Raw genomic sequence first — 15,739 nt, forward strand, 5'->3', positions numbered from 1 at the left:
TCGGGTTGGGATGAGACGATCCTGTTCCAGATGAAAATGAGCCACTGCGTTCTCTGTGCCCCCTCCTGTGGGGTGTGCGGAGGTGAATCCTTGGAAATATGGCTTCCAGAATAAGTAGAGCAGGCATATGTTTGAACCAGATTACGGACCAGAGCGAGCGGCGACTCCGGGGCAATTGGAGAGTCACGTTTAAATGGTGGATTTATAGAACCTAAGTGTATGCGAAAGTCAGAAGGAAGTTTTAGTGTGTCCTGGAGTCTAAGCGCGCTCCGGTCATCACAATCGTTTAGTGTAAGGTGGAAATCTCAGCTGTTTTACATCAGACTTTTCCGAATCTTGGCCTCGCAACAATAACAACCGTGTTTGATAGTGTCACAATTATTTTAGTCTTTGCGGTGACATGACACAACCAAGAAACAACCGATTAGCTTGAACAAAACCGGAAACGTAAAACACTCTCTCAAGCGGCATGGACAAAGAGAAAATACTCGCCAAAACCTGACACGAGGTGGGTGAAAAAAAATTGCCAAAAGAATGTTGTTACAGTGTAGTAAATAGTGACCCTGCAGAATTCACAGTCTTTGTAAAATCTCAGTCTGAGACAAGGCTCTGCCAAAAAGCGCGATCACTCGAGCAGGTGTGAGATGATGATGAAGTTTTCCACGGGTCTTTTCCAAATCTTATCAAAGTCTTCTGATGTACAGATCGGAATGATGAGTGAAGAATTTGGCACTTTCTATTGTATGCTGGCACATAGCGAAAGTTGATGCGCAGCAGTTGGAATGGTTGTCATAGATACCAACATCCATCCATCCATCATTTTTCTCGTGTCACTGGTAACTGGGGCCAACGCAGCAAGGGTGTGAGTGGCAACCAGTGCAAGTTGTACCCCCAGTAAAGCCTGCACTGGTTGCCAGTCACATCACATTCATATGAGAAAAAAATATTCATTCAACCTAAAACACGTGATTTGGAGAAGTGAGAGGAAATCGTGGTCCCCAAAGTAAACCCGATGGCAAGCAGAGGGAGGTGATGCAAACTTCACGTACACACTTTGAAAATGAGATTCAAACACAGATCTCTTGACTATGAGGCGGATGTGCGAACCACCAAGCTACAAATATGTTTCCGTCACGATTCAAAATAAATCCACCTTGCGCTGTTCTGATGCTGCGATAAGGCGGTTTTAAAGGTGCGTCATGATCTGTGCATCCAACAACACTGCAGCTCAGCGTTTGGGTTGACATGACAATGGTTCTATGTAGTAGAAAATGTGGTCCGTCCTCTTCAATTGAGTAGAAATTGTGTGTGTCATTTCATTTAGGTCCAAACCTGAACAGCGTGCTTCAAGACGCATGTTCTGACAAAGGCAGTTCACAAACATGTACTCAGTTGTGTAATTTCACGCTTGATGGGTGGGCAGGCACCACAGAGACCCAAATATACGTATACGAGCCATTAAAAAGTCACATAATCTGGCCCTGATGAGAAGCAGACTTTCCGTGAACTAGAGCTGGCAATTGGATTTACGCGCGCTCTCTCTCTCAGGAAGCACAACTCCTCGTCTGACCTGCGGTGCAAGCGATCCACGAAATGTTTATTTCGACGGACACGATTCCTTACATTCCATCCAGCCGGCAGCTTCGCCTCAAACGCTGAGTAATAAAATAAACAAATTATTGAAAAGTCTTCACAAAAAGAGCGCACGGATGTCAACCCCTGTGTGGATAAGCAGATGTTAATGACATAAAACAGAGCAGGCTCATGAGATGATCCAATCTGGAAATTACTGTATGCCATTATTTGTTTGTTTTTTTTGCCCCCTTGGAAGAAGTACATTTTAATTAAACATTGCCACCTGCTGCTACATTGACACACATGCAGAGCGGAGGCTGTCCTCAAAAAATTGCAGTCGCATTTTGGAACAGAAATTGCTTGCCACTGTCACAGGAACAATGAGAAATAGTTTGCAGCATTTCTTTTCCTCATCCATTTACCCTCACAAGGGTCGCAGGGGTGCTGGAGCCTATCCCAGCTGTCTTCGGGCAGTAGGCGGGGGACACCCTGAACTGGCTGCCAGACAATCGCAGGGCACACACAGACAAACAACCATCCACGCTCACACTGAGGAACAATGCAGAGTGTTTCATTAACCTGCCATGCATCTTTTTGGAATGTGGGAGGAAGCCGGAGTACCCGGAGAAAACCCACCTAGGGACGGGGAGAACATGCAAACTGCACACAGGAAGGCCGGAGCCGGAATCGAACCTTGCACCTCTGTACTGTGAGGCGGACGTGCTAAACAGTCGCTCACCGTGCCGCCTTAGCAGCATTTGATATAAAAATATAAGAAATATCAACTATTTTCATTAGGAACATTAAGTACATTCACATTATGGTCGTATGTCTACACTGTAGTTTGTTGCTGTGCCTTTTGTACAATTCCCTCGTAAATTCCAGTGAGATCATGTTGATCGTGTATTTAGCAGCACAAAGTCAAGACTTGGCGGCTTTTCCCCTTCACTGTTCTGAATTACAGCAAATTATTTATCATGCATAATTGAAAGCCCGAATTCCATCGATGCGGTGTTAAATGCCTCATGGGTGTTAATTTGTGTGAACCAGAAAGATGTTTTTAAAATGTTCCCTTTAATAATTGCAGTCAAAACATTCCTTTTCATATTTGAAGACGCTCACTGCACCTTATGTAAAAAAGTTGTAAACAGACAATTTAAGGGTATCCGTGTAGAGCTTTTTTTTCTTTTTTCTTTTTTTTTGCAGTTGAGGAGAAAAAAAAGGAAATGTGGAAATGTGTGCCGAGGCGCCACGGGATTTGCCAACTAAGCTCTCTACTATCAGGTCACTCGGATAAGCGGAGAATTAAAACAGTCATATTTGTGCAACTGTTCCCAACACAAGTGGTGTTGTTTTACAGTGAGAGGCGGCTAAGCAACTTGATGATAAAAGGGCAGGAATTTTGCTGCCTGGTTTGCCCCCAAGATTGAAGGCAGCGAGAGGAAATTTTCCACCTACTCGTGCCAGTGTAACCATTTCATTTGCTTATCACACAAATCGACATACTTCGCATAACTATTGTAACCCAAAAACTACAGTGCGGAAAATCAACGCTTGCTTTTTTTTTTTGTGTGTACTTTGAAAAACAGCAAAGTACTGGAGTACTCTTTTCATACTATTTCTTCCAGGATCAAGCTTCTGTCGTGTGCACGCAAGCATGTGCATGAACGTCATGTATCGATATTTTCATGTAAAAAGGTATTCCATTCCGAACAAGCAGCTGTCGTTACCTCATGTCTTTTTCTTTTTTTTTTGTCTCCTCCTTTAATCCCACTACAGCTGCATACCTTTAATCCTCCACACACGCCGGCAAATTCACATCACCTCCTTCATCACACACAAGCTACAAGGTGCTTTCACTACATCCCAGAACAAGTGTATGCCCTCAAAAAAAATAAAAATAAAAATGCAGCTCGCCAAAAGGTTCCTGAGCTCTCGCACTCATTTTTACAGTCGGTGAGAGTTAAAGAAGTCGGGCAGCTGTGAGAATCGCATTTTATGATGTGCGCAGTTGAACAAATGCCTGTGGACCCCTGGGGGGATAGGGGCGAGGGGGGAGGGGGTTGCCCTCTGACCTGTTGCGTGTGCTGTGTCTGCACTCCTACCTGCTGGGACCTGCTGCTCCTGATTCCGACCCTGTAGGAGCTTTTGGAGTGGCTGGGACGCAGAACACATGGAAACCAGAAGGAATCCAAAAATGATTTGCTGTAAAGCTGTGTCCGTCCATATGCCGGCTACATGCGCGAGATATACTGCGGCAGGCATTTTGGTAGATGAAAAGTGGCCCGCAAGATACAGGACGGACTGTCATGCCCAAATTGCACAAACGTGTGTCCACGTGTTCCTCTTTGCTAATTTTCAGTTGTTACACTCTGAAACGAATTACGCCTGTGGCTGTGTCTTATTTTAGAGGCGTACTATAGCCTAGTGATGGAAATGGTCTTATTAAAAGCTCAGCCTTATCGTTTGGTGCTGTAAAGATGCTTTGATATCATCATATTGCCCATGAACAGGGATTCCCTGGTCGACGACGGGAGTTGCATTCTTGGACAGCAACGTCACACGAATTTTTCCTAAAATAGGAACGTGCCATAGTCTATATCACTAACAGAGCAGTTCAGTCATGATTTGGTGTTGATGATTGATGTCGTGGACTGAATGGAACGTAGCAGAGTGTACTAGAGATTTTGTTATAAATAGTTTGTGATACCCCCGCAAAAATATACATATGACATTGAGCGATATCGATGCAATGACACTGCCATGGAAACAGGAGGTCAGAACATTCAGGAGGTCTGACAAGAAAATACAAACTCCACCCATGATGCCAGTAGTCAAGATTGGAACACCGATGTCCTAACCCGGGGGTCGGCAACACGCGGCTCCAGAGCCGCATGCGGCTCTTTAGCGACATCTAGTGGTTCCCTGGAGCTATATAGATTAAAGATTTTGATAGTAGGCTAATATAGCTCAAATAGATATAGATACATGTTGCAGCTCCGAAAAAGGAGAGCTGTGGTGTTGGTTTTTTAAAACGGACATTTTATTTATACTTTTAACAGTCTCGACAAACACAGACACATCTGTGCCCGACTCCATACCTTCTCTCTTCTCGTTCGACTTGAGAGGCGTTCAAAGACAGCCTCAGAAAAACGGAAATTAATGATCACTTCACTGACACTAAGAAAAGCGAAAATAATGCACCAAAACAAAAAATCAAGTGAGGAAATTACAAAACAAATTCTATGGGGGCGTTTGTGAACACACAACAAAGGAATGAATAACAAACAATTCTGAGACAGTCCAGTTTCCTACACACATACAGCATGTGTTTCCTTCATTGTAAGTTTTATCGAAGGCTTTTATTTTTTTGCGGCTCCAGATATTTATTTTTTTTGTCCTATATGGCTCTTTCAACATTTTGGGTTGCCGACCCCTGTCTTAACCACTATCCCAGCGTGCTGCCAATTCTCTATCAAATGAATAAGTCATTAATGGCTAGTTAAGAAGGAACTACACTCATGCCGTTTTCACCTACTTTCCAAATTATGACCAGTGTGACACACTGTGGTCATTTCTATGTCTTATTAGACTTGCTATTTCCTTGATGTATAGGTCCCAGCAAGTATGGGCAATGGATGTAAGGCAGAGCACCCGCGTGACAGAACTGAGAGTCCAGCCGGTTTTCAAAAGTAGTTTTGACACGTGATTCTTTCTCATTACATTTCTGTCAGATGAGCATCTCCTTTTCACGGCTGGCGAAACGTCAAAAAGAGGCTGGTGCTGCCAACTGAGCATTGCCCCCGATGTGGCCTTCCCGTGCCAGGTTGACATAGCGGATAACATCGTAGGTGAAGCATTTGGCTTGAGAAGCTCATCAGGAGAACAGAAGACGATGCCCGGACGTTTCCAGTCGTCCTGGTTGATTACTTCTAGAATGATATTTTGCAAACTGCTGTCACGTCTGATTTGCACATACTCGAAGGCCTTGACGCCTGCAGCATGACCGGGAGCGGCCTTTCATAACAGACGGAGCCTAATGAGACAGGTCGGGAGCCGGCGCGCAATTATGTCAGATTAGCTAGCTAGCTATTTATCCGCTGAGGTAGAGGTACACCCCAACTACGAATGGTCTCACTCTTTTGAGCTGCAAAACAACAGTCTGGTACTGCCAACAGCACTTCTCTGGGTGGAATTGTAAATATTCTTTTGAGTTGGGACAATGATTGTGGAGGCACCTGAAAGGCCAAAATTGGCTGAAGTGGGTTTTTTTGGGTTGTTTTTTTTAAGAAGTGAAATAATTGAGTATCTTTGGAAGGGATGAATAGGACAGCATTGTATGAGGGGGAAATGGGGCTGTCATGAGCCCCCTCCTCTGTTTCAAAATTATTTCTCAACCTTAACCTTACAAGTGGCCTCTCTTACTCCTCTTTAAATCATCTGTCTTCTCAGTCAAGAATATGGACATTTTTGTCATATTCTGAATGCCATTACACTTTGCTTGCCCAGCTCTTGGTTGAAAGGCCAATATTATAACACATACCAAAAAACATGTTAAGGGGGGGGGGGGGGGGGGGACAACCTTTTTATGTTTAGATGTGTGACTCTTCACAGATGTCATATTGCACACATCCTGGAGGTTGCTTGCACACCCCAAGAGGCGCACAGCAGTTTGGAAATCTCTGGTCCAAAAGGACTCAACCAGGTTGAGAATGAGAGTGAGAAAAGGTCGCCTCGGAGCTGATGCAGCACCTACAGCGCATTTGCGTGGCCTGCTTGGCTTCAGCTGCCTTGCAGGTCACGCTGCGCTGCCCACCAACAATATGCAGATTAAAGCTCCTAATGGCCAAAACAGACAAGAGGTCAGTGACTCTGAATGGTCCATTTAAGGCTGCGATTTACAGCGATTGTGCTTGCCAAGGTGAATAGTTACAAGCGAGCAACATTCATTCTCACCCTGACCTTGTCCGTTTTTCACCCTCTGTTTGTGTTTTTGTAATTAAAAACCCCAAATGTCGTAACTCAAGCTAAGTTAAGTTAAAAAGCAGATGTCTCAGCTGGAGCCTGCTAAACCCATTCTGACGCTCTAACAATGCTTTGGGACTTTCCCGTTATCGACATTTTCATTGCTATTAGGGACATAAAAACATAAATAAATAAATTAATAGCCTAAGAGCCAACTGTGGTCCTTATAATGGCCTTTTCAAACCACGCGACTTTTTTGTCATTTATAACGGTCACGCTGTCAAACTACCAGATAAATTTCGTTCTGTGTCCTGGACTGGGCGAGATGTCCATCTCACCCAGTCCATCACTGAACAATCGTTGAGTACTTTAGTCAAGATTCAGTTCATCAGCGCAGGTCCGTCAGGGAGGCGGGACAATCACCTGTCAAAGTCATGTCGACTGAGGCATAATGTGCATTGCTTCTATGAGGAAAAAAGAAAATAGAGTATGGACACATTCCTGGATGGTGGGGAGAGGACGGTATGGGCTGTCGATTTTCCAAAAAGAACGTGAGGTAACAAATTTGTTTTTGTCACGGTTCGAATGAACTGAATACAGTGAAACTCCTCTACATGGGCGAAAATACCCCCTCGTGTGAAAAAAAAATCTTCATGCATTAACACCATTCCCACTCTCCTGCCCCCCATACAACGAGAAAAAACCCTGTTGTGTTATACGAAATGGTTTTCTCTCCTCTTGCCTCGCGACGACATTCACTACAACGAAGTCTAATCCAACAGCGATCAATGCCGAACAACCGATCCAGGACGTGTCACACAATGCGGCAAGACCAACATTAAATTCTGACATGCCAGACTTTCGTCATCGTGGTCGTGAAGCGTCCCGGATGCCCAATGCCCAATCGTTGAGCATGTCACACTCCACGGCTACGACGCATCAAGAGAACTCAAAATCGGCTACGAGACGTTACGTTTGTCTGCAATACGTCTGTCGGCTCAAAATCGGGCTACATTCATGCAGTCTGTCATCTTAAGGCAACCTAAGATTCTGAGGTTTTCGTCTCCAAGCAGCACCTGGGTTTGTCAGTCAAATCATGACAAAATGCTGTAGCTGGAAAGCCTCACGAGTTTACCAAAGCTTTCATGCTCACATTGAATTCTGGGCAGCAGGACAAAATGAAAGCTTGCTCTTTAAAGTATTTCCCGCCTAATCCACGCTTGATGCGAGACAGGAACTGTTTCTATGAACAAGCTGCCATTGGTCTGCGTGCTCAAGAACTGGATGTTCATCATAATAGCCTAGTAATAGCACTTAACAACTGGCAATGATAAGAGACTGGAAGAAGTTGCACATATGGCTTTGATTTTCCTCCCAGTCCTCAGTCGAGTGCTAAGCTAGCTCAGCATGAAGGTTCCACAAATGTTTTTCTTTCTCCCAAGTAAGGACAAGATGAGAGTTTTAGGAGTGGGGATTTATTTTTATAAGGAGGCGGGTCCAAAAATGGGCACAAAGTGGATTGCACAAGCAAAGCAGGTGTGGAGGCTTCTTCTAACTGGGTGCACCCACGATTGCGTGTGTCAAAGGTGCTAAATTGCCCCACAGTTCATTCTGAAGGACTATATGTTAATTTGATTTCTCAAAGTTGAGACAAATTGTGCGGGCTAATTTTGCATCTTTAAATACCCCGTCTGAGAGGCAAGTTTAAACCAGCACGCAAAGTGGTGCCAGTGTAATGCATGGCTTCTGAATTATTCGAAAGTGGCTAACTTGGAGCCAGTCGCAAGAAGGAGTCATGCCATATCACTCATGACGACAACTCTGCATCAACAATTATGTCTGGCTCGTATGTATGTGTGCCCTGCGATTAGCTGGCAACCAGTTCAGGGCGTCCCCACTACTGCCCGAAGACAGAGATTTGGATAATGGATGGATGGCTGAGTTTGTGTTGTGCAATTGTCTTCCACTAACGGTTCCAATTCCAGCACTTCAAAACTTCATTTTGCACTTGCGATGCTCTCTCAAATGGTCCTAGTCACGCGTCTAAACTGTAAACAAACACACTGAAGCTCATCCTCTTTAGCCTAATAATTCAGACTGTTCAAACTGTTACTACTTCACTTTTCTGCAAAAAGACAAAATATCGCTGTTACGCTTGGTTAAGAAGTAAATATTAACATGGTTTAAGCTTGCGGAGGACACTTAAATTCAAGGTGTCATACCCAATCAGTTTATCATTCGATCCAATTGGAAAGTGTCATCATTGGTCTTCGAATTCCTGGAAGGTTGAGTCACATCGTGGCAGCCTTTGCCGAGTTCATCTCCCGCTGTGAACACTACGCACCATAAAAGTGACCCACTCCCAACCTGGCGTTCATGAACCGTCTTATCAACAAGGCCTCGGCAGATGTGAGGTCACGTTGACCTTGAAGCGCCACCTTTGACCGCCCGAAATCTAATCAGCTCTTCCTCGAGGTATGAATGGATGTCTCGAGACATTCTTCCGCCCTCAAGAGACCAGGATGGGCGACATGAAAGAGCCATGCCTCCGGCCACAGCAGCCAGAAAAACACATGCCTGAGTGGATAGGATTCATTTAGGCAAGAACTACGTGACGCATTGCAGGACCAGTTGGTCCGTCTGCATTGTTGAGCGGAGGGCTGGTTACAACAGGTTGAGAAACGTTTTGACCGAGGAGAGACCACTACTGTACCCTAAAGTCATTCTAGAGTAGAACGTCTATTTTCAAATTGAACAGGGAAACATCTCAAATCAGACTCCCTGATGACAGCTACACTGTATGTGCACGCAATAAAACTTTCTTTAAGGCATTACTGTGGCTGGCTGGCGATCAGTCCAGGGTGTAGGCTGCATGGGGCACCAGCGAGCTAATGGCCCTACTTAAAAGATGCCACATGGAAAATGGATAAAAGAACATCAGACATGGCTCTATTGTGGTCCAACTGATTTGTTAAGAAAAAAATAACTATTAAACTCACAAAAGGCGGCACATTTTCCTCCAGAATGTCATGCTCGTCGTGATATTTCGGTGTACCCTGCACAGATTCAAAACACCGCTTCTGGGTGTAGCAAAGCAGCCCAAAACATAACCGAGCTTCTTCCATATTTTACAGTAGATAGAGTCTAACAAATAAAGAAATGCCAGATTTTTATTAGCTAATTGTCTGTCATTTTAAAAATGTTTTCTTATTTTGTCAATTTTGAATGATTTCCCTGACTACTGTGCCTTTTTCCATTATTTAAGGGAAAGGTACTAACAATTTTGTCCACAAGTGTAAGCATTTAAAAAAAAAATGTTTTTTAAAAAGCAGAAATTTTACAACCGTGCTTTAGTTTCTCATGCCGACAAAATCCAAGTCAAGACCGTGAATGGAACCAAGGATCATTTTTCAAATACGGTACATGACTTTTGAGGAGAAAAAGGAAAAACACATAAATCAATGCTGAGATACAAATGGAATGTTCTCTCAACATCAGCAGTGCAACGTCTCAATCGAAAAGTCTCCCCATTTGCAATAAAACTGTCAGTCAGCAGCCCATGGAAGATAAACAGTAGTAAGGCATTCCATAAATCTGAGCCCATAAAAGTAAGTACAGTCAAGAGGTAATTCCGTTCCCTTTTCACTAAAGTTTGAAAGATAATGTGATATTGTGGGATTGCAATGACCCTGGTAAGCGGCCGAAATAATGATTCAGACAGACATAAATGTCATGATCAAGAAACACTAACCTGTTCAAACTGCAGCTCTGAAAATAGTAGCGGATTACATTCTCCGTCATGACTATAAATTTGTGCGAGCAACTTTGGTATCATCGCCTCATTTTCATGTCCCATAAGATTCTAAACGATAAATCTGTTTTAAAGCGCTTTTAGTTTGAGTATGAGGTCTAAAATCATTGGACGAGATTAATTGTCTCCCCCCCAAAACAGTCCTCACTTAGTGACGACAGGTCACATATGCGGGACAGTTTTTAGACTCTTAATGGACTACTTTTAAAATGATGCAAAATAATGACTTCGAGACCCTTCGGCTTGAGAACTTGGTTCAGGCGTCAAATAAAAATGGACTATCAGAGTAAATGTGAGCATTGGACTGGATTAATTGAGTTACAGCGGAGTGATCGCATGTTAGAGTCTTATGAGCACTTTGAAATAATAATTCATGTCTTCGTCACATCCCGGCTGGATTACTGTAATACATATATATGACTTTGGAGTTAGCTAATCCTCCATGAAGCGTCTCCAGTTGGTCCAGAATGCTGCTGCTCGCCTCTTGACTGGTACTCGTAACTCCTACTCTGGCATCCCTTCACTGGTTCCCAATTCATTTTAGAGTTCTTTTAAAGATCCTATTATTTGTTTTCATATCTTTAATTGGCCTTGCTCCGCCTTGCCTCTCTGAGCTCCTCCGCCCGACACACCTGCCCGGTTAGCAACGGAGTGCAAAAGAGCGCAATAGTTCATGTGTGAACAATGGCACCTATGAACTCAGAAATTAAAGTGAACAATCATTTGGCAAGCATCTTAGGTGCATGAAGTTATCGAGTCAAAGTGGGCTACAATTGCCCAAATCTTTTTTAAGTGTCAGGGAAGTACGATAGCGCCGAAACGCCTGCCGACCCCAGGCTGAAGGGCCGCGCAAATGAGAGAGGGAGATGAGTTACAACCGCAGGGTTCATGGACAGCAGGCGTATGTTTACTGGAAATAGAGTCAGTACCCCCACCCCCCATACGCTGTGTCACATTAAAGAGGAAACGTCAATTGTAGACATGCGCTCCCATGGATAATGAAGCATGAAGTAATCAGAAGTAACTCAGCTCGGCTTAGCAACCGCACAGAGCTCTGATCACATAAACGGGCTGTCAGTGCCGGATTGCCGGGGCTTGATCACGAGCGCCTTAACAAGTACGGAGGGGCGAATTTTTGCAGTATGGTGTCATGAAGACACATCTGCTGCACCACAGAGCTCTTGAGAAAATAGAGAAAGGTGGATTTGTCGCCTCAATGTGATCCTCACGCGGCTGAGTGGAGCGAGGGGGGGCTGTCATTCTCGGAGAGTGTCGACACTTGCGGGAATTTCCTGTCGTGGGGTGCGTTATCAGCAAAAAAACCAAAAACAAAACAGCAGAGACCTCCGCCGTTTCAGCTTCAGAGCTCAAATTCAACAATGGGGTCTCTGCAGATAAAATGTTTTCTCTGCTAGTCAAGAAGCCAAAATGCTGAGGTGCCAAGAATCCCATTCGCAAGAAGAAAGAGGCTATCCATCCAGTTTCTGTTGCGCTAGGCCTGGTGAGCTGGAGCCTAACCCAGCTGACCTTTGACAAGAGTCGGGGTGCAACTGGACTGGTCATCAATCTGGTCACCTGTAGACTAGCAACCGCTCATATTTACTGACCACTGCACCAAGGCCTAAAATGTAAAGCTCCTTGGGGCCTACATCTTTGGACTTTTTTCCACTTCAACATGATGTATTGTTACTGCTAATTTTTAAAAAATGCAATAAACATTCAAAGAATATACTCTCAACACCTCGGAATGCATTCTTGCGAGATGCCTCCACTATTCCACCTTTGTGTGAACAATATGGTGAGGATTTTATTTTCTGATGTATGGATTTAACTGAAGGCCAGAAAGAGGAGGATTTTTTTTTCCCTAACCACAATACAACATTGCCACGATGTACCTGTGATCTTTTGGATGCAAAATGGTCTCACTTCATCATTCTGTCAATGTGTCATAATCAACACGTGTTACGAGTTGATCTTTCACCGTCATTTTCTCATTTGTGGGATTGAAAAGACCCGTGCATGTGCACAACTGCAAGACACGCTCATGATAAAGTTGAGCGGAATTTCATGCCTTAAGGCATGAGGTTCTACCCCAAAAAGATGGATGTCTGCTAATTGAATGACGACAAGCGCTGTAGGATTATTTTGCGTGTTTTGCCCGCCTGTTCATAAAGGTGTCATCATGCTGATTGTTATTATGTACTACATATGTAATTAATTTCAATTGGAAATTCAGTTTTCAAATTTAAATAAAGGTTGGCTAAGGAGATTCTATAATTTTATGTACCGGTATTCATATTATGTATTTTAAAAAAGGTCACCGCTCACCATACTGGCAGCTGGGCCCGTTGAATCCAGCAGGACAGTCGCATAGCTGAGTAGATCCCTCTCGACACCGGCCCCCGTTGAAGCACACGCCGTTGCTACACACAGCTGGATGACCAAAAAAAAAAAAAAACACAGGTAAGTGAAACACCTGGTTGATATCACAACATCGGCAAAGCCGCTGCTATCAAAGATTTATCTTCAGCCTGTTGACTCCAAACTAAAGCAAGACTGCGAGACTCATCCAGAATCTTAACACTTGGCTGCAAATGCAACGTTTCCACTCCAACACCCCAAATGCTTGATAGCAACAGACTGGATTGCTCCCAAAGCGAAAGAGCTTCACTTCCCACAAGGAGATTAGATATGAAATGAACTTTTAGATGAATGTCACTGACCCAGTGGTCACGGTAACATTCTAGGACATGAACTAGAGGTGTGCTCAATCAATAAATAAAAATAAAGGAGTCACCCTTGATTGGTCGGCAAACAACCATTTATATTCCATTTCATTTACAGTCTCCATCAGATTCAGACCGAACCAAATAATGTTTTTGGATTCCGAAAATGCAGGCTCAGACAAAAAGCGATACAAATATTTATTAAAGAAAGTCGCTCCGACCAAGTATAAACTGAAATCGCTGGTCACAAGGAGCCAGGAAAAACAATGCAAGAAACAAAAATCGCTGGCAAAGGCAAGGTTTAAAATCATAAAAGGTTCCTCCTGATGGTCAATTTAGAGTCTTAATGTGCATTTTAGTGTTCGCAAAACTGTAATAAAAACCTTTTTTTTTTTTACAGAGGGAGGTTACCATTTGTCTTCAAACATCAGTTGCTTAAAGGGTTATAACACTGCGACCATCTATTGGTTAGCTTGTATTTGATGTCTTCATTTGTGTGTTAGCATTAAGCTAGTAGGCTTACCGAAGGCAGCTATGTGGTTTGCTTTAAAAATACAACATGCAATTCTCTTTGTTTAGTTTGACAGTAAACCAACTATTAGTGGTAATAAACAGCTTGAAGCTTCATTTTTTTAAAAAAAGTTTTGTTTACGAGTCTTGTCTGTCAAACTGCTGCTTGCTGTGAGTTAAGTTTACTGCCACTTTATAGCGCTTGTATCTTTTTAAGTCAAGAAAAAAAAAAAAAAAAATGGCCACGTGACAGCTCGTATCTTGAAAAACTACTCCAACTACTTTTTTGGTGGCGCTCCCCCCTCCTGATTAATCTCCTCTGAATTAAAAGCCCAAATGTGGTATTCAGGATGGCATAAAAGTCACTCTCATCCGTCACAGGGAAAGTCCGCTTTTCACTACAAAGACACCTTCTGTGAGAGGCTTAACGGCGTCTGCAGAGAGCAAAGGCAGACGGGGGCAGCGCCTCGTGCTGAGCAAACTGAAAAGCCCAAAGCAGGTGTCGCTCTTCCAGCTCGCCGAGGGAATGACCACATCGTCACAGTGGCGGCCCGTTGTTTGTTTAGGCTCCGTCGATCTGTTTAACCCTCAGAGAGCGGTCCCAACAGCAGGGGCCTGAAGTTTAGGCCAATTCACAGACAGAAAAGGGGTTCCTAAGTGGTGCCCAGACACCAACAAAGTACTTTGAGGTAACAAATCATCTTTTACTGCTTCAAAGAGTTTTTGTAAAGCGGTTATTTCATGTGAAATCGGACACGCTTCTTTCAAGTTTTAAACAAGAGTCTTTTGGATACATGGTCAGTTTGGCTAAACACAGCGACAATTGGAAAGTGGGCTTTTTGGTTTTAAATGTGCTTGTATGCATTATCCTTATGTGTTCATATGTCTGTGATATACTGTCGTCAAGATAACCCAAAGTTTAAGTACACTTTACACACCGTAAAATCACTCCAGTCTCGTGCAAACGAGCTGGCCCTCATTTCACCCTACATCATAATGGGCCAATGGCGAGTCCAGTTTTTGTTATCGTGACGACCGGCATCAAAGCCTGCGATTTGCAACAGATTTTATTTACAACGTGGGACTCTCTTTCACCGTGCCATGACAGATTTTGTGTTGATTCGTGAAACTAGCATCAATGGTACATATGCACTCAACATATGAAATCAAGTCATGTCACGTTTATTTATGTAGCCCTTCACCACAAAATGTCTCAAAGGGCTCCACATGCCCACAGTTAACAAATATTAACGGCATCACCTGCTCTTAACCCCCAGGAGGGCAAGGGAAAAAACTCTAAAAACCCCATCTGGGAAAAATGAGAAACCTTTAAAAGGGGCCGCAGATGATGGTTGAAAGGTGAGGCGGGTTACAAGTTGCCATTTACGCTTATTTCAAGCATCTCAGGAGGAAAAATAACTTGTGATATCTTGGGCTTGTGTAATAGGAATATAGTACTCAGTATTTCGCTGCTGGTGTTTTCAAAGGTGGAAATATCTCGAAAAGTGATTTTTTAAGAAAGCTTGCTCCTTTGGCTGTTGTGCCAGCTCTGCTGTTCAGTGATTCAGCTCAGGTTTACATTTGAACACGTTTACCAGTGAGTTACTACTACAAAGGAGAAAAACAGTTGACGCATTCGACGAGACAATTTCACCATGACAACAGTGAATTGGCGACAGTGGAAGCTCAGTCTGTCTGTCTGTCTCGTTCCCTTACTCCCCAATCAGCAAATGGGGCACCAGCCAAGCTTCGGTTATGGGGAGCAAGAAACCCTCGAGCCGTCAGAACATCCATCCTCACCGTGCAGTTATGATTATGATTGTTATTTTATTACTGGTTGTCCTTTGGATTTTCAAAACCTCATTTTTGCCACATTTGCAGCATAAAACATGACAAAGGCTTTTTATTCTATTCCCTTTGATACAGTTGTGGTTGATTTTGTGGTCTATAAATACACACAAAAAAAACTATGAAAGGCTCATTAAATCAGATACAGATGCTTTGATCGCCCTGCTGACACTTGTTCAATAGGAGCGATTTTAAAGTCGTTTATGGTAACTTAAGGTCATTCCAGCAGACAGCGAGTATATTTTGAAGAGTTTGATGCTGTCAATGGTATGGTTTTCGCAAGCTAGCACACCATTGTAGCGTA

The 15,739-nt window shown here is 43.5% G+C and overlaps 1 protein-coding gene across 1 annotated transcript in view; it reads right to left on the reverse strand.

The window, feature by feature from the left end:
• The window catches only part of megf6b (multiple EGF-like-domains 6b), a 52,529-nt gene that overhangs the window by 28,575 nt on the left and 8,215 nt on the right, over positions 1 to 15,739 (reverse strand). Inside the window, exon 4 of the mRNA XM_086118913.1 lies at positions 12,680 to 12,784. Within this exon, the coding sequence (XP_085975039.1) occupies positions 12,680 to 12,784 (105 nt within the window). The remainder of the gene's footprint in view (positions 1 to 12,679; positions 12,785 to 15,739) is intronic.

Source organism: Hippocampus guttulatus, chromosome 8, assembly GCF_054856545.1.
Source record: "Hippocampus guttulatus isolate MCC_2025c chromosome 8, RoL_Hgut_1.0, whole genome shotgun sequence".
Taxonomy (NCBI): Eukaryota; Metazoa; Chordata; class Actinopteri; order Syngnathiformes; family Syngnathidae; genus Hippocampus; species Hippocampus guttulatus.